The sequence below is a fragment of the Mus musculus genome, chromosome 7 (assembly GCF_000001635.26).
Source record: "Mus musculus strain C57BL/6J chromosome 7, GRCm38.p6 C57BL/6J".
In the NCBI taxonomy this organism is placed as follows: Eukaryota; Metazoa; Chordata; class Mammalia; order Rodentia; family Muridae; genus Mus; species Mus musculus.
The window spans coordinates 119,442,132-119,461,624 of NC_000073.6; the positions used below are offsets into that span (position 1 = coordinate 119,442,132).

General features: G+C 43.9%; 1 protein-coding gene across 2 annotated transcripts; it reads right to left on the minus strand.

Annotated features, from left to right (window-relative positions):
- Positions 1 to 405: 405 nt before the first annotated feature.
- Gp2 (glycoprotein 2 (zymogen granule membrane)) lies at positions 406 to 17,141 on the minus strand. Of its 2 annotated transcripts, none has more exons than NM_025989.4 (11): positions 17,054 to 17,141; positions 15,030 to 15,165; positions 12,071 to 12,517; positions 10,713 to 10,823; positions 10,002 to 10,213; positions 9,369 to 9,517; positions 7,929 to 8,174; positions 6,847 to 7,009; positions 4,986 to 5,070; positions 3,349 to 3,393; positions 406 to 708 (listed from the first exon to the last, which is right to left on the minus strand). In NM_025989.4, the coding sequence occupies exons 2-11, from the start codon at positions 15,106 to 15,108 to the stop codon at positions 650 to 652; spliced, it is 1,596 nt and encodes a 531-aa protein (NP_080265.3). In that variant the 5' UTR covers positions 15,109 to 15,165; positions 17,054 to 17,141; the 3' UTR covers positions 406 to 649. The 2 variants fall into 2 exon arrangements, with proteins under 2 accessions (NP_080265.3, XP_006508184.1); XM_006508121.1 differs by having other exon boundaries at positions 411 to 708; positions 17,099 to 17,133.
- Positions 17,142 to 19,493: the final 2,352 nt, after the last annotated feature.

Genomic DNA, 19,493 nt, shown 5'->3' on the forward strand with positions numbered 1-19,493 from the left:
CAACTGAAACACAGGAGGCACACAAAGATAAGCAGGTGTAACCAGCTATATAGCTTCAGGAAGTGTGCTAGATGGAATGATGGACAAACTGTGGTATCTCATGTCTTCTATGGTATGACTCCTAGTGAGTAAGCAACTAGAATGTACTACTTCCCTTGGTCTTCTTGATCCACTATCACCACATTATTTAATATAATCTCTAGAAATCATAAAGGAAAGAAGCTGATATACCTCCAGTGTACAGGCCCCAGAGTAGAGATGAATGTAGTTCTAGGAACCATTGTAGTGGTGGAGGGCATAGAGAAGTAGTTGTACCAGTCTCCCCTTTGAGAGAGTCTTCAACCTCCTTCCCACAACTACATGTTCCCAGGGTGACTAAACAGACCTGAATGGAAACACATCACATAGAATAAATGCAAGGGTTGATGTATTCAAGTCATTAGCTGTCAGAACAAGAGGCATTTTGAAAGGATCATGGGATTTGCCCTTTCCCATCCACTAACAGGACAACTCTACCCAGGAGTTATCAATATACATTGCATTTCCAGGGCAATCGAAATGATTCACAGAGGAATCCAGTTCTACTGAAGGATGGGTGTGAGCCATTGCCAGAGGGAAGAACTTTAAGGCCAGGTGCTCAGCTGGCCTCTCAGAACAGTAGAGCCAGGAAGACAGGCAGGAAGAACATGGGCCAGGCCAACAAGAACCCTGAAACACAAGAGACACAAGTCAAATGTCGAGCTTTGATGACACTTAACAGCCAATGCCAGCTGGCCTCCTTGTCACTTGCTGCAGAAGTACCGGAAGGCAGCATATAATTCTAGATTTGTTTGGGACAACAACTGCTTTTTCCTACTTCTTCTGGGCATATAGAAGGTAGTCTTCTCAGCCTTCTTTGCAGAGAGGTGATAGCATGAGTCTAGATCTTGTCAACAAAATAAGGATGGAAATTATAAACTTCACTTGTTGGATAGTAATAAAAACCTCCAGCATGTTCTCTCATTTGCCAAATATCCGGGATCTGACTCACAGAACATAGCGACTTTACCAGGAATTGCCAAAGGGTAGGAGGAGGAGGAGTTTCTAAGGACCAGATCAGAACTGTATCCCCTAGCACAAAGGCATAGAGGAGTTAGGATTATTGGGTATAGTTGGTGCATCACTTATAGTGACTAATAATGAAGAAGCAGAAAGATGGGATTAGAATGCACCACCTCTGAGGTTTGACTATTTAGATTGGAATCTCAGGTCTGCAATTACCTGGGTAGATGTGGACAAAACAGTGCACTTCTTTTTGCCCAAATTTCCTTATAAAGAAAATATAACTCATAATGTTTACCTATTGATATATCAGGTTTCATAAGATTTAAATGAATGAATTCATATCAAACATTTAGAATAGCATTTGTGGACTGGGAACTCTAACTTAGTAGCAACCTACTTGCATGGCAAACCTGTTGTCTTAGGTTCAACCCCCAATAACACAATAAAATAAAATATAAAATATGTGCCTAGACTATGGTAAGCCCTGTGTAAGTGTTGGTTTTGAAAACTAGACTTTGATATCTATGGTGTGTGTGTGAGTGAGTGAGTGTGTGTGTGTGTGTGTGTGTGTGTGTGTGTTCTGTGTACTATTATATGTTCAGTATTAAGAAGAGGGAAATATTGAATGGCAGTAGTTTTGCATAAGTATGTCAACTCCCTTTGACACCACTACCAAATACGGCATCTCCCCACCCCCAACAATTCAAAGTAATTTGGTGATGTCCTAGAGAGTGGCGAGGGGAAAGCATGATCTTCAGAAACACAAATGTATGACAGAGAGTTTTTACAATGAGACATACAATGAGATCAGTTAATGCGGAAACAGCAGAAGTGAAGCCGAGTGATGGAAAACTATGAAAACCACAGAGCCCTCTTGTGGCAGCCTGCTCCCTCTTGTTAGCTCCATTCCCTCCACCTCTAGAAGGTGCCAACATTTGTAGCCCACTGGAGAAGAGAGGCAGCTCAGCAGGCTGGGAAGTCACTGTTCTGATCACTGTGCTAAGCTGAAGGAGCAATGGAAGTGGAGGAAACCTGGGGTTGCTGACTCCAAGGCACTTTTGCTCTGTGCTCTGTGCATGTCACACAATGAGTCTTACCTTTCTGGATACCATCCGAAGCTACCACTGAACTGTTCTTGTCTGGGAAATATTTAGATGACCACAAAGTTGAGGTCTTAAACATGAATAGAACATTTTCCCATCTATGTTCACTAACATCTGTCTTTCAGAGGATAGAAAAAAAATGTTTTCCATCTTGTCCAAAACACATTCTTCAATGTCCTTGGCCTTAAATTACAAGACATTCATCAAAGCCCCGTTCAGATATCTGTGTCATCTGAACTCTCTTGACCACCTCTGGTATGGCTAATTAGGCCACTGTGCACGCCTGCTCTCTCTACCTGCTTGTTACTTAGCATCTTATGCTCCTGTCTGGTTTATTTAGTCAGCTGTGGTTGCCTCTGCCTGTTCAGCTCCATTCACCCATTGCTTCCTGATCCAGAGACATTTTCTCTCTAGATCAAATATTTTCTCTAACAGTTCTTCTGATCCATGATCTCTTCCTGCTTTGATCATCAAGCCATCAAACCTTGTTTTGGCATATGGCCATCCAAAACAGAGATTCTATTTCCAAGGTTCCTTTGCAGCCAGGTGTGGCCACATAGTTAGATAGTAAACAATGAGATACAAATGTAGGTGTTTGGTGCCAGTTGCCAGTATGTTCCATAGCACTCATTGTCTTCCTTCACATTCCCCTGTCCTGATCTCTGGATGCTAAATTGGACCATTAAAATAATGATCTCACCTCAAGAGCAAGCTGGAAGGAGCTTGAATCTTTGATTGATTGTTGAATCATGGGTTCTCTTACACATAAGATTTCACTTACGTGCTAGAGAAATAAACTTAAGTAAATAAATTTAAGACTTTATTACTTATGCCTGTAGCTTCTATTCCACCATCCATCTTTTATTTCTAATTAAACTGTTTGGGTTTTGGTTTTATTATTTATTTCTCATCCTGGAACACAAACTCTCTGAGGGAAGGCACCTGCGCTGTCTTGATCAGCATCATATTATCAGTTCCTAGAGCAGTGCCTGGCACACAGTCTCACTTGTTAAACACTTGCTGTTAAGCAGCTGGCTCTACTTCTAGATTATAGAACCACTCTTGGGTTAGCCTCATTTCACCAAGCCCTGGTCCCCAGCAGGGCCTGACACATTGAAGGGGATACATAGATGTCCAGAGGGTGGGAGGACAGGAGAGAAACTTGGCAGGGCTGTAAGAAAAGCATAAGGAAACCGTATACCTGTAGTGTGGGGAGTCCCCTTCGAGGTAGCAGAACTCTGAGCACCTGTGGGCAAGAGCAGCAGGTGAAGGTCTCCTTGGTCATGCTCTGATGGCTGCTGTCATGGGGCCATAGCCGCTCCCAATACTCCTGGGTTCCAGTCACCACCCCCACAAGCAATCCTCACTGTGAAGGCTTCTGTCGTCTGGCAGGCACACAGTGAAGCACATTCTGTCTACTTTTCCTAATGGATTTGTGAAGAAAGCACCTCCATCTCTCACTTGCCAATGGCAAGACTGAGGCTCAGTGATGTTAAGGAACTTACTATGTTGATTTTTCAGACAGTAACAAGGAATTCCAGCCCCAGATGGTGGCTACTTCCCATTGTCAACTAGAGGTGCCTAGGAGATGGTAAATCACAACTCCGAGTGCACGTGAGAGGGATTTTTCCAGAAAAGACCAACTAAAGGAGTCAAAAACTTCCCTGGATGTGTATAGTACTATTCTATAGCCTGGGAGCCTTGGGGATGTTAAAAGCAGGAAGTGTGAAAGTTTCATATGACTCACTCCTCTCTCCCTCCCCTACCCCCTCTGTTCCCCCCTTCCTGGTTGCAATAAAGTGAATAGCTTTGTTCTGCCTCACTTTTCTTCTGTGACATTCTGCCTGAACAGGAGCCCGTATATTTAGAGGCGAGCCACTGTGGACTGAAACCATGAGCCAAACTAGAGCTTCCCTCTCTTAAGCCAATTCCTCAGCTACCCAGTCACAAAAACAGACAGCTAACAAAACCTGTGGGCTTGTTTCCAAAGTGGATGCCCATAATCCCACCCCCTCCTCAAATTGTCCTGGGCCACCACAGAAGGCTCTAAGTTGAGAGCTCAATAAGGGAACGGGACCACTCAAGGTAGAACCTTCTTCATGGAATAGCTCAGCTTGCTCATCACAGAGGTAGAGCAGAATGGCTACCTCCTGAGACTGCCCAGAGCAGCCAAGCTGATAACACATATAAAGCTGTTCAGCACAGAGTGAAAGTGAAAATATTACTATTTGACTAGAATAAATATTACTCCATCTTAATTTCTTCAAGGCAAAAGTTCTTTCTTTTTTGGTCAGAGGGGCTCTTGACTCCTCCATTCAGGTGGCAATAAGAACCATGACAGTCTGATAGACAATTGTGGAGGATAGATGAAGACTTACAGAGTGGTTGCATAGCTACCCCTCTATTCTATCTCCAGAGGACCATAGCTGCATTTTGGCAAGCACAGTCATCCTAAAAGGCCCTGTTTAAACTGTGAGGAAAAGCTGTGAAATAGACTCATTTGGTTTTATTCTAACTCCTGATGATCATAAGCAAGTGAGCTTACATGACTCTATTCATCTCTATGAGCCTTGAATTTTAACCAATTAAATGGGAAGAAGAATTCAAGGTGGGGGTGATTACGAATTCTGATAAATGCAAGAGTTACGTGTAGTTTCTTACACTTAGGCACCACTATAAATGCCAAGACAGTTCCACTTGTAGAAAGACACATTCATCATTGATGGGTGAACAAAAAAACAGAAAAACCCAGGGCTGCTGACAATGATAACTCCAAGCATCTAAGGTTAATTAACAGCACTTAGCCAGCTATCCTTGCACCAAGTCTCACCCACTTACTTCTTTTAGTGATGGGTCCTAAATCCAGAACCCGATTATAGTCAATGGCTGGTCTACTACTGCGAAGTCGATTTGTAGAGCAAGACTGCAGAGACATAAAACTCTTGTTATATCAAAATGTAAACACCTGTCCCCTGTGTGCAGCATGTCATGGATATGGATATCTGTGCACCTGTGGCCTAAAGCCCTCGGATATCTCATCATATGACCTTCTTTTTGATGGTGTGGTTTCTGTGAGAATTCACAGTCATGCCCTAACACACCTGAGTTTGAATCTCATCTCTATCCTGTCTTATATAATTGGGGGAAATGTCTTCATCTGTCTATTATAACCAAACAGTTCATGTCTGGTTTTCTTTAGTCAATAATTCATACATTCCTTTACTCACTTATGCACACAAGCATGTAAAAAGGCTAAAGGTTAACACCAGCTGTCTTTCTCTATTGCTGCCCACCTTACTTTTTGATACATGTTCTCTCAGTAATCCTAGAGCTTGTCCTTTTGGTTAGGTTGGTGATACAGTGAGTCCCCCAAATCCTCCTGTCTCTGCACTCCCAGGACTTGGGTTACAGAACATGCCACAATCCTCGTTTTCACATGTCTTCTGGGTACTCAAACTCCGGTCCCTGTGCTTGCATAGCAGATATCTTACCACAGAGCTCTGCATACCTGGTTTTAAATATTAAAATGAACCATAGTAGCAGCAACATGTAGACATGTCAAAAACACTCAAGGAACATCTGCCATTCAAAACAGCATCTAGTAGGGGTGAATGCATGGACACCAGAATCACAGCTCAGATGGGAAACATCACAAATCTGATCTTCTTAGCTCTGTGTGGGGCTATGAGTTAGGGGCCTCTCTGAGTCCTGGTTTCTTTATCTGCATAGTGAGGCTTCACTTGGTCATTGGAAGAGCTCAATTAGGTAAAGATGTGAGAGCTTTAATGCAGTGTCTGGCAGAGAGGGGACTGAAAAGGCCACAGGCTCACATACATGCCTCATCTGAAAGCCTAAGGTCCAGAAGTCTTCAGAATTTGGGAGTTTCTCAGATTTGGAAATATCTACAGTCTTTATAAGTTACTGATTTATAATATGAGAATCTGCAGCCCAAATATTCCAAAATCTGAAACTTTTTGAGCTTCATCTTGGCCCTCAAAAACTTTAAGACTTTGGAACATTTTTTTAATTTGAAATCTCTGAATCAATGATGCTTAACCTATAATATCATAATCATTCATAATAGATTGTTGTGCCAAGGAACGCTGATCTGCCTTCTAAAGAGACAACAATTACTCATAAATAGGCTTTTGAGGATATTCAAAGTCTGCGCAGCATTCTTCTTTACCTGCTTCTCTTATAGTCACCTACCCACCCATCTTTCCACCTCTTCAAGCATCCATCCATCCATCTATCCATCATCCATCCATCATCCATCCATCCATCCATCCATCCAATCATCCATCTATTCAGCCAATTTTCTTCATTCTTCCTTCCTCCCTCTCTCCCACTGTCCTCTCCCTCTCTCCCTCCCTCCCTCTTTCCCTCCTTCCTTCCTTCTTTCCACCCATGCCTCTATCTGCAAACCCAAAAGATGTATGTAATATATATCAAAAGATGGCCTAGTCGGCCATCACTGGAAAGAGAGGCCCATTGGACTTGCAAACTTTATATGCCCCAGTACAGGGGAACACCAGGGCCAAAAAGGGGGAGTGGGTGGGCAGGGGAGTGGGGGTGGGTGGATATGGGGGACTTTTGGTATAGCATTGGAAATGTAAATGAGCTAAATACCTAATAAAAAATGGAAAAAAAAAGATGTATGTAGAGAGTCGACTGGGCACCAATACAAAGAGACACTCACTGGTTGACACTGTTCAGTAGTGGAGTCACACAGGTAAACCTCACAATGCAGGAAAACTAAGTCATAATTTCCAGCAAACATGAACATCTGCACTGAAAATCGGCTTTCTGAGGACACACCATTCTCCCGCACATTGATGGTGGAATCACGTTGGTTTGGGCATCTAGGAAAGTGAAAAGGGCAAAGGTGAAACTTCTAAGCAAATGCTGAGAATAGTAAAGATCTCTCTGCCACAGGTTCCTTCCATTATACTTTTACGACATTTTTCTAGTCCATTGTTCTTCAATAAGCTTGAATGGCTTAAATTTTGGGGTGCACAGTTTCTGGGACATGTCTCCATTTTTAGGTAAGTAATCTAGGGGTGGTTAATCATTCTTGTTGCCCCTCCATGGTCTAGTTTATTTGTTTTTCCACATTATTTAAAAATATTTTCTGTATTACTGAAAATTACCTACATATATACAATGAAATATGACAATGCCCTCCATTTCCCCCCAGCTCCTCCATGTATCCCTTGACTGTAGAGCAGAGATAATCACATTCATTTTATATAACTAATATGAGCACTCAGTGGGGCTGCTGTGTTCATTTTCTCATCACAGTGCTTGGCATACAGCTGAACTCAATGACAAGTATTACCAAGGACCACTAATATGATTTGAATTGCGATTTCTAGGTAGGCATTTCCTTTGTTTTTATCATTAAATGGCATCCAATCATATCCTGTCCTATAATGTGTGTAATATCATGTTCAACTTAATCAATGTAAATATCTACATCATGGTCCATTATTACTTAATTATGCTATGTTTTAACAGTAAACTTAATGGAAAAATTATCAAGAAAACCGAAATGGAAAATTATTGGTATTTCTTTACCCAACGTGTCCAATTTGTTTTAATACTTTAGGCTAAAATATGAGAACTAACATTCATGATCAAACAGGATACTTACAATATGTAACACCAAATTATTTCTAAATGGAGTGAACCAATTTACACCTCTGCCAACACTGGGTAATATTTTCCTCAAAACTTAGTTATGACAAAAACAAACGAACACATGCCAGAGTTTCCTGATACCTGTTCTTGATGATGAAGTACTTCACAGGGTCATGCCTGTCTTCTGAAGGGGTGGCATAGCAGTTGGTCAGCAACAGTTTGAACCTGGAGGTATCCCCTCTATTTAAGAGGACACCCACATAGAGTATAGACTCCACTGGAAGCAACACTTCGGCTCCTTCATAAGGGTTTGTGTAGCTCTGGTCTTGGAAGAGGGCCATCTTGACATTGAACTCTCCTGCTCCGTCCACATCAACAGTCAGGGAGCTGAGACAAGGAAAAAGCACAGGAGGGGAAACATCAGGCTTTACCCAGATGTTTAAAAAATAAAAATAAGCAACTTTATAAAGCTCAAGGGCAAATAAATCAAGCCCTGTGCTAATATAAAGTTACAAGGGGAAAAGATGCATCTCTGATCTCTAAATAAACTAGTTGACAATCCACTGAAACAGAGCACTTATTGGCATCTAAGCTCTGGACGTGACAGGCAGTTGATGCACCCATCTCACCCCGTTAACAAGTAAGTACATTAAGCTCTTACTCAAGGAACGAGGGTTAGTACACAGCACCATGGTATCACCTGGGCAACAGGGCTTGAGGTCAGCTCTTACAGGCTCACTAATTTTAGCCTTACATTTCTTCCCTCCATCCCACAATCTACAGCTGAACCCAGTTCAAACCAGATGAACTGCTTTCCTTTTTTATATTTATGAACATAAGCTCCAAGACACTTAGAGCCTGGAAATGTTTGTTTGGACTTTGGCATTTTTAACCTGTCTCACCCTGCAATTTAAACCCAGGAGGCAATTGGAAGATGGGACAGCCACCCTGGAATTCTGGGTGACAGTTTAGAAAAATCCCCTCACAACTCTAGGGCTGTGTAAAAGCCAAGTCAGTAAGTTTCATTCCAGGCAGAGGTGCAGTGAGAAACAGATGCAAACAGAAGCCTGGATCCCATCCTACCCAAACTGTTGTTTCCATCTATTTCTGCTGAGGATAGGTGCTGCTTCTTCAAAGGTCGACTGGGCTTAAATCCCAAGCCTGCAATAAAGCCTCTCTGTCTCCTTCTGATCTCTACCCCACAGAGGTTAGCTCTGGGACCCATGTCCACGGACTCAAAGCACCCCAAGCTCCTTCTACATTGCATTGTCTGATTCTCAATTAAGATATGATCAGTTTCGTGCTGCCTTTCTTCTCAAGGTGAATAGACACTTCCTGGAGTTTTTGTTTCCTGAGCACATCTTAAGCATGTGTCCAAGGTACAGCGCTGCCTTGTGAATGTCTTCATTATTCACCAGTGCCTTGATCATACTGAATGTTCTTAAGCTATATTTCAGAAATGAAGAATTTAGGGAGTGAAAGCTCTTGAAGCAGGTTGGTAACACCGTATGGACATCATAGATTGTGTGTGTGTGACCAGTGTCAGAGCTACAAGTCAAAGATGAAAGTTCAAGACAATACCTTACAATGGGCTGGAGAGCAGTTTCGAGGCTGACGCTCATGTCCAGTGGGTAGGCACACTGGAAGTTGACATTGACACGAAAGTCCCTGATAATAAAGTCAGTGGCCAAGGAAAGGGTGTTTCTGTAGATGGCATGGGTCCCATTTTTCTTTGGCACAAAACAAAAACAAACAAACAAACCCATATGTATTTATTATGCAGATGTGTGTAGGTATATCTTGAACTCAGATCTGTCTGGTTCTATGGTCAGTGTTCCCAGCCATGGAGCCCCCTTGAATTCTGGCCTCCAGAAAGTAAGGGTTTCTCTTCTACCTGTCATGCTAGCCCAGAGTATGGGAAACTCAGAGTAAACACTAGAAAGTGAATGACTGATCCTGTGGGAGAGCTGGGGGCTGATGTTCTTGCTCTTCCTTCACCGCCCTTAATTAAGATCATCACAATCTGAGCCAACTTTATAAAGCTCAAGCATTAAGCCCAGCCTAAGCTCTTTAGCATGGACCAGAGTGTGTAAATTCACATAGCTCTGGAGACCCAAAGTGGATAAGACATTTGCCTAAGATCTCACTGCTAGGAAGATGTCCCCACTAGCACAGATCTTATCCTCAAGTATCGATGGTGTGAAGAGCACTTACCTCCAGGATGTTCCCACAGTAATTAGCCACAACAGGGCTGGTCATGGACACCCAGTTGTTGGGCTCATCTTGCATGGTACCATTGCAGTTCCGGTCATTGAGGTAGGCAATGATCTCCTCCTTGAAACCCATACCTCCCAGCAAACACTTGTCCAACTTCACCTTGATCTCATTATCTCCACAGTCCAGAAGAGGCTGCAAACTCTGAGAGTCTAGGAAGCCAAGAGTGAGGTCAGCAGAGCAGACAGGGGACTAAAAACAACAAGGGGCATCTACATTCTTTGCCTGGTAGTACATCCATCAGGCCCACCAAGTTGCTGAATAGACTAGATGAGGTCTGGGACCCCAATAGAAATCACACTTAGACTGATAAACCTCTGGTCCAAGACTTCTAAGCATCTGAGGTACATGTGTGACTTAGCTGGTATTGGGAAAACAAAATGGTCCTCCTGTATTCCAGACTAAACCAAAGCCAGATGCCCACACCACAGCCACTTGTTGCTACAGTATTCCAGCAGCTGACCTGGAAGCTTTGTCTGGCCTTACCCTCTCTCCTCCTTGCAAATCCACTGGCTTCATAATAAGTGGCCCAAATAACTCTCAAGATTTCCCAATGTCCATTCTATGGCCCCTGACTCTGGTCCCTGCCGTTTTCTGATCCCCAAGCCTCCTTCCTCTTGCCCTGCCTACTCAGCCCTGGGAGCTGCTCACCAGAAACATGGAGGTCCTGCCTACAGACACAGGACCAGTTGTTATTTTGGAATACACATTCCTCCTCAGGACGACAAGTAATCTCACAATTCTTGGGTGCAGTGGAGGGGTCTAGAGGGAAGGAATGGAGAGAAAGGATTAGGAGGCAGAGCAGGATGGGTCTAAGGCCTCCCAAGCCAAGGATATCATTATGTCAGAGTCTTTCTAAACATATGAGAAACTTACCAGAAGAGCCGCAGCCATAATTCATCTTTCCTGACTCCAAAACCCAGCAGAGGGAGTAACAGCCCTGAAAACTGCCAGGCAAGCCATGCACTGTGCTGACTACTTAGCATGCTTTGGTTCAGCTGACCCCTGTGGTAGAAACGTGTGATGGGGCAGAATGACTTTAAGTCCACCGCTGCCAGCATTATAGAGCCTGAGTTTAAGTCCCAGCTCTTCTCATTCCAGCTCTGTGATACGGGGACAGCTGTGTGACCTTTCTGTGTTCCAGACCCTAATAGGAATGACTACGTGGATCCTATTTCATGGACTGAGTAGGGAGTTTCAGTGTGCTGATATGATTAAAGCTGAACGGTAGCGGGCTCACTGTAGGCAGTGTAGTAAGGCAGTGTAAGCTGTTAGCTTTACCCTTTGTTTCAGATCAGAAAGCAGGTTCTAAGAGGAATACAATTTGAGACAAGTAAAATTTGAATGAGCTTGGGTTCTTCATTTTGTGTGTGTGTTTCTCTGTGTGTGCTTGTGTATGTTTTTCTATATGTGCATCTGTATGTGTGTGTCAGTGTGTCAGTGTGTCTCTGTGTGTGTCAGTGTGTGTCCATATGTGTCTATGTGGGTCTGTATGTGTGTCTGTGTGTTTTTATATGCGTGTGAGTCTGTGCTGTATAACTATGTGTGGGTCTGAGCACTTGTGCATCCAGAGGCTAGAGGGGATGTCAGGTGTCCTACTCAGTCACTCTTCACCTTATTCCCTTAAGACAGGGCCTCTCATTGAACCTAGGTCCAGCATCCTGTCTCTGGTGGCGACCAGACTTGGGATAGCAGGCATGCTTAGTCTCATTCAGATTTTTACATGTGTGCTGGGGATTTAAACTCATGTACCCACACTTTCACAGCAAGCACTTTTACCTGCTGAGCCTTATAACTAGTGCAATATCATGCAATATTCATTTATAAGGCTCTTTCACTCAACTATAAGTTTCAGGCTTGTAGGTGGCAGGTCCCAAATTACATTTCCATGTGTATCCCTGTCAAGAGTCCAGTGGTGGCTGCTTTATTCAGTCTCCTCCTAACTGTCTCTTCTGGCTCCATTGAATCCTTGGAACTAAAGTTCACCCTTCCCTGTAGCTGCTGCTTACCTGTGCAGTATCTCAGACTGCATTCAGGGGTACCCTGTAACTTGTACACGTGATATTCTCCTAGTTCTTCAGAACAGGCCTTCACCTGGACCTCAGAACGCCAGAAGCAACAATTTTCATTCCAGTTGGCACAGGCTGTGTGGCTGACAATGCCATCTCCAAGGATGGGGTGAGATCCACTCAGCCACATGGGGGCAGAGGTGTGGCACCGGAACACACTCACACAGGTCTCTGGCATCTTCACTCCTCCATCACCCACAAAGCGGTACCAGCCGTGCAGGTTATCATCACACCATGCAACTGATGAATCGTTGTTCTCTGTGCTTCTGGTAGGATCATTCAGGACCGTGTGATTCTGGCAGGGATCAAAGCAGATTCCAGAACTTGGAGAGTCAGGGGATCCACAGTCCAAGTCCAGATTGGAGCTGTTCCTGGGCCTCCCATAACCTGAAAAGAACAGAGAGCATGTGGGTTTATTGAGCAACTCCACAGCCCTAGGGGTTTTTATCCCTTCTCCATTTTGCTTTGAATGCCCTAATGATCCCAGTGAGGCCAATAGGTACACATTGCAGTAATTAACACCAAGCTTTGTCACTCAGGAAGAAGGACAATCATAGCAAAGACATTCAGGCCACCACTTTGCATAACCCCCATTGCCCTACTCAGGGTTACAAAGAGCTTCTCTGTGGGCCACTAGCAAGACACGGTGAGAGTCCAGCTCAACCATTGTTTGTTTTGCTCATAAATGTAATACAAGGCTCCCTGAGAAAAACCTTAGCCATTAGTAAAGTGAATTAAGCAAAAATAAATATTGGCATGTCGCTTAATTTGGCAAAAGATAAAAGTCTTAAGATAAATGTTTTAAGATGAAAGTTGTCCTTAGTTGGACCCATCTCTAGAAGCGATCACAAATTTGTTGTATAGCCCTTAGAATTTTCCCATGCATGTGTGAGCATGCATACAGAGAGAGAGAGAGAGAGAGAGAGAGAGAGAGAGAGAGAGGAGGAGAGCATGCTGGATTTTTTTAACGTATTATAAAATCAACATCGTTCCCTATCAGTAGGTAACGTTACAGGCCAGCATGTATAGATGTATCATGTTAATCATTGCCAAGCTTAGTGTTATTGGTATAGTATTGGCTAAGTTGTTCATTGTTGTGCAGGTGTCTTCAAAATAGAATCAAACCTTGGCCTCCACCCACCCAATGCAGAGGCTGCTTCTGAAGACTTCAAGCATCTTGAATGGTTTCTGAAAGCCAAAATTATCTCCACTGAAAACCACTCACCTAACAGGACCATTTCTGCTTTAGGGGAGAGTGGGCAATGGTGTGTGAAGAGGCAGAGAAATGATTAAGGGGATGATCAGATGCTGAGAGAGGGGACTTAAGAGCAGACATACTGGCTGGTGGCCCGGAAAGGTGCTTATGCTCTTTGGAGACTTTTTTTTTTTCAGAGAGTCTTTAAAAATTAGTTTTGTGTAGGGGTCTGAAGAGAGAGTGCGGTTAGTACAGTGCCTTGTAAGCACGAAGATGTGAGTTTGAGCATGGAGAACTCGTTTTTAAAAGGTGGGCACTGTGGTATGAATTTCTAATCCCAGTGCTGGGGAGGTGGGAATAGTACAGTCCTTTGGGACTCACCAACCAGCCAGCGTAGCCTACACTGAAACTGAGAAACCTTGACTTATAAAGCAAAGTGGATGGCACCAGAGGAATGGCAGAATGGTATGTGAGGTTGTTCTCTGGACTCCACGTGTGTGTGTGTGTGTGTGTGTGTGTGCGCGCGCACACACACAACATAGAATATAGGGAGATTCTATTACTCTGTTAATATTCATAAAGTAAATAAGCAACCATTAAAGTTTGGGAAGAATTTCCCAGGGTCCTTTGGGGGTAGATATGCTTTTTTTTTTTTTTTTTTGCTTTTCTTCACTTTTCCATTTTATTTTATTTTTTTTAATTAGGTATTTTCCTCATTTACATTATCCCAAAAGTCCCCCATACTCTCCCACCCACTCCCACTTCATTTGAGAGATAAAGCCTCCAAGATTCAGTGAGATGGCTGCCATATGCTGCCACACCCAATAGCCTAGTTCCAGGCAGTTACCTTACCGGTAGAATGATGAAGGAAGCACACAGTTAGGCTATATATATATATATACATACATACATACATATCAGTAAGACTTTTTTTTTAAAGGAATGAAAGGCTGTTTTTCAGCCTTGCTCATGTATGTGTTTGCTCTAAGGAAAGGACTTGTGGTCCTTGTTATTCTTGGATCATTTCCCACACACCCTGTGCTTTCCCATGGGAGTAAGAGCTCAGTTCTCTCCCTAACCTCCCACTACAGGCTCACATTTGCACCTTTAGCTTAGCTGGGAACTTCTTCTATAACTGTCTAGGTTGCTCCCACTTGCAGCTCTTAGGACCTGGATGTGGTGATATATCATTTTAATCCCAGTATTGTAGAGGCCAAGTCCAAAGGATGGAAAGCCAGCAAAACACACACACACACACACACACACACACACACACACACACACACACACAGAGAGAGAGAGAGAGAGAAAGAGAGAGAGAGAGAGAGAGAGAGAGAGAGAGAGAGAGAGAGAGAGAGAGAGATTGAGAGAGAGAGAATGAAAATCTTTGGAAGATAGAGATATTGTTAAATCTAGCACTTTTTTTTTTTTTACAGATGAACAACTTGATATAGAAGGGTGAAGTGTGTGGCAGAACTATCTCTCTTATGTTTCAGTCTGTGCTCTCAAATCACCTCCTAGAAGGGACTACACTGGCCCCCCTGCCTTTTCAGGCTCTGAGAGCTCCATGAGTCCCTTGCTCTCTAGCCTTTGTTTCCAATTCTCTGTTTCTGGAACCAGCTGAGCAGCCTTTCCTCCTCCCTTCCTCTGCTCTCTCTTTAGGTCTTGTGGAGCATCTAAGATCCCTGGTGAGCAGACACTCACCTTGATGTATTGTAGATGGAGATACCAGTGTCAGAACGCAGGAGGCTGCAGCCAGCCACAGCAGGTCACAACCCACCATCCTTTTCATAAAGTGAAGCTTGCAGGTTACTCTGCAGCCTGCAGATTCTTCATAAATCTATAGAAAAGGAAAGGCTCCCATCAGGTCAAGCTAACAAACCTTTAGCCCCTGGGTAAGGTTGAAACTCATATTGGTTCAGCATCTATCATGTGACCCTATTTGCTAGAGGCCCTTTTCATAATTTGTCTTACTTAGGTCTCTGAACCACTCCATAGGGAGGTATTGTTATGAGTCCCGTTTTGTTGATGAAGAAGTTTTGTTAGGCAAATGGATGATCTGGAAAATATCATCCTGAGTGAGGTAACCCAATCACAAAAGAACACACATGATATTCACTCACTGATAAGTGGATATTAACCCAAAAACTTAGAATACCCAAGATACAATTTGAAAACCACATGAAACTCAAGAAGAAGGAAGACCAAAGTGTGGACACTTCGCTCCTTCATAGAATGGGGGAACAAAATACCCATGGAAGGAGTTACAGAGACAAAGTTAGGAGCAGAGCCTGAAGGAACAACCATCCAGAGACTGCCCCACTTGGGGATCCACCCCATAAACAACCACCAAATCCAGACACTAGGCAGATGCCAACAAGAGCTTGCTGACAGGAGCCTGATATAGCTGTCTCCTGCGATGCTCTGCCAGTGCCCGGAAAATACAGAAGTGGATGCTCACAATCATCCATTGGACGGAGCACAAGGTCCCCAATGAAGGAGCCAGAGAAAGTACCCAGGGAGCTGAAGAGGACTGAAGCCCCGTGGAAGGAACATCAATATGAACTAACCAGTACCCCTAGAGCTCCTTGGAACTATACCACCAATCAAAGAAAACACATGGTAGAACTTGTGGCTCTAGCTATATCTGTAGCAGAGGATGGCCTAGTCAGTCATCAATGGGAGGAGAGGCCCTTGCTCCTGTGAAGGTTTCTTTGTCCCAGTATAGGGGAATGCCAGGACCAGGAATGGGAGTGGGTGGGTTGGGGAACAGGGGGAGGGGGAGGGGATTTTTGGTGGGGAAACTAGGAAAGGGGATAATATTTGAAATGTAAATAAAGAAAATATCTAATAAAAAAAGAAAGAAAGGAGTATATAATCCAAACAATATTTATACAGCTGTGTCTCTGCAAATATGGACATACATGACCAACATATGGCAATAGGTCCAGGTTCTCAGAACCCAAACTATTGGCATGACATACAGAAATGGAGTGGGATGGGAATAGGGGCTTTCCAAGAAGAAATCAATAGCAAGCTAGCAAAAGGGGGGTCAGTGCTGTGGAGTGTCCAAGAGCAATATTTGCAAAGTCCCTGCACAGGTGGCAGAAGACACTCTCTGGAAACTGAAGGCAAGAATTCTAGTAATTATTGGTACCTAGGGAGGAGAGTTCTATCTATCTTGATTATATATGTGCATCAGGTTCTGCTAAGACGCTCTGAGATTTCACAAGTGTAGCATTATGTTAGGCTGAATTCTAAGCCCCTTTCATTCTGTACAGAAGAGGGCATACACTGGCTTCCCAGTTTAAAAACAATTACATGATGAAATAATTAATGAAGGAATAAGCAAGCAAAGAAGTAAATAAGAAATAGAAAGACAAAAATGTCTGCCGACTTCAGTGACATTTACCCTTCTGTGCCCCGAAAGGGGACCTCTGTATGGTTTCTTGCAGCCTCTAAAAGATAGAACTTGGGGCTGCAAACCTGTTTCTGATGGAGTATCATGAATGCATGATGAGAGAACAGAGACAGGGGAGTAACCAGGACTAAGCTTTTAGAGATGCCAACCCAAGTGGACACCTTGGACTGTCCAGCAGGTGACTTGGATTATGAACTAACTGAGCTGAGGAACAATTAACAAGAGTTAAGGTCCAGAGTCACTTCTGGGTTCAGAAAGTTTGCAGATCGCCCTAGTAAGTCCAGTACACAAAGAAGGTTAAACTCACCTGCAAGGGAGACTAAATCTTCCTGGGCTTTGGAGCAGGACTTACCATAAGAGAAGAACCCAAAGTATCCTTCCTCCCTGCCCAGTGTGGGAACATAACCTACGGCCTGACTCCTTTATACTGACACTCCCCACCCATGTGGCTCTTCATGATTGGTGCTGAGGTAGGACTGGCACTAAGTTCCCAGGCACTAGGACTTGATGAACACAGGTAAGATAAGCCATTGACCATCAAGGGTAGTGAAAGAAGGGCTTTTGTGCCACCGGCATGGAAACTCTTCCAGAAGGTGCTGTTTCACACGGATGTTTCTCCGTAAGCAACTGCAATATGTACTTAAGGTTGGCTGTATCAGGCGCAGTCAATACCCTGTGATCATTACTTTCTCACATCGGATCCTCCAGGAAACCCACAAAGCCAATGTCATGCCTGTTCCCACAGAGCAAACACTAATAAGAAGGAAGCGAAAATGGCCAAAGCAAAGTAGACAGAAACCAAATGAGCTTGTTTGCTCAGTAGATATCCAATTCAATTCCTGCTCCTAGCTAATTGCATCAGAACACTTCTGCTTGACTCCTGGGGCCAGGGGGTGTGCAGAAAGAAAGGAGGAGGTCGAGAGCTCCCTGTTCTTGGCACACAGAGTTTACCCAATTTTCGGGGGAATGCTTAGAAAGGGATGAAAAAAAGATGTCCAAGGCTTTCGAACAATATCAGCACCGGGGTAGCCTCTCCTCTGAGTCTTTAAAACAAGTAGACTAGCCTAGGCTGGCCAGTATAGAACTGTGAAAACAGCTTTAAAGGTTTGCTCAGATTCTGACCCTTCCCCAAGTCTTCCAATATCTAACCCCAATGTCCCATGTGCATTCAACTTGGTGTCTCTTTTTTCCTCTGAGGCCAAGTTCTATTGCCCAAATATTCTTGGAAGTATGAATCACTCCTGGGGTGTAGTTGACTTGACAGGGGCTCCACTCACAGACACAATGGACTCTCCCTCTCCCAGCCAATGCTACAGAGGCATTTTCTCAGCTGATGTTCCTCTTCCTTGATAACTCACTCTAGCTTGTATCAAGCTGACAGAAAACCAACCAGGACAGAGGGCTTCAGTCAATCATGGCAGAAACCATAGTGCACAGTCCAGTCTGTGGTAGTGGGAGCCTCTGGCAGAGTTTATTCACATCATGAAAAACCAGGAAGTAGAGAGCAAGACAGGAAGTGAGCTCAGGCCTAACTTAGAAAGGTCTGCCTTCAAGTGACCTACTGCTGCCAACTGCACCTAACTTCTTAGAGGATCCATGGCATCTCAGATAATACCAGCATCTGGGAAACACATGTTGCAAAGAGGGACCTGTGAAGACCATTGCAGATTCAAACTTTAGCACAGAATTTCAAATTCACCAATAGGCTGAGCCCCAGCTTGGATGACTCTCCTGAGCTTCATAGCCAGTCCCCAGTTTCTGTTTGGCTTCTTTTCCTGGGTTCAGACATTTGAGGGTCCCCCAAACTCAACAGCTTCCAATCTGAACTCATCAGCTCCCCTGACTCGACTCCACTCCCCTCGTGTCTATTATCCACCTTGGTCAGTGGTAGCACCGCCCCCCAGTCTTCCAAGGTGGAGGCTTGACTCTCTCCTTTCCTCCTCAGGCCTCAATTCTAGGAAGCTCTACACCTTGACTTCCTACATTTTAAATGTCTTGAATGCCCTCTTCATTTTTACTTCACCAATTCAAGCCCAGGTCACTGTTGTATGAGAGGATGATTTGGGTACTGGTTATGGTTCTCCATGCTTCCATCCTGGTCCCCTTTTTTCTGCAGTTTTTCCTGTATCCCATGTGATTCTTTGCCCCGGAACTCTGTTCCCCCAGGAATCTAATCTATTTTACACTTCCCACTTCTTCTCTTACTTCACTGTACCAGCTCTGCTTTCAGCCAATGCCAGATTCTCCAGGCTCTTTCTCATCCCAAATGCTTATATAATCTTTCCCTTGTCCAGACTGCCTCATGTTCACCACCTCTGCCACGAAGCCTTCTCTAACCTACATCTTGTCACTCTGTTCTGTTCTCAGGCCTCTCAAAGACAACTCAAATCACACTCGCTTGCCTGATAATTAATCTGCCCATTGAGTCCAGGCGTTTTGTGAACAGGAATTTTGATCTTACTGAGAAAGCATTTGTTTAATAAATGAATGGGTAAAAACAAATGTATAGGGTAGGCCTCCTCTCATGAGTCATGCTTTCAGTGTGCAGGTGTTGGTCAGCCTTGGTGGAAAGACACAAGGTTCAGTATATTGGCACCTGCTGTTCCAGCTACTTGTCCCCATTCAAAGGTTCAGTCCTTTGTTCTCTCAGCCTCTGCTTGTCAGAGAGACTGTCCCCTGTCATTCTATGTGAGACAATACTCCAGTTATACTCTTACTTGGCCCTTGCCCTTTTTCTCCTTCCCAGT

What these genes read in the sequence shown, in the direction of transcription:
- Gp2 (XM_006508121.1), bottom strand. An exon ending in ACTGTGGGAACATCCTGGAG is followed by an intron (nt 9,518 to 10,001) that starts GTAAGTGCTCTT and finishes TTTGTGCCAAAG; the next exon opens with AAAAATGGGACCCATGCCAT. An exon ending in CTACTGAACAGTGTCAACCA is followed by an intron (nt 5,071 to 6,846) that starts GTGAGTGTCTCT and finishes ATGTCTCTGCAG; the next exon opens with TCTTGCTCTACAAATCGACT.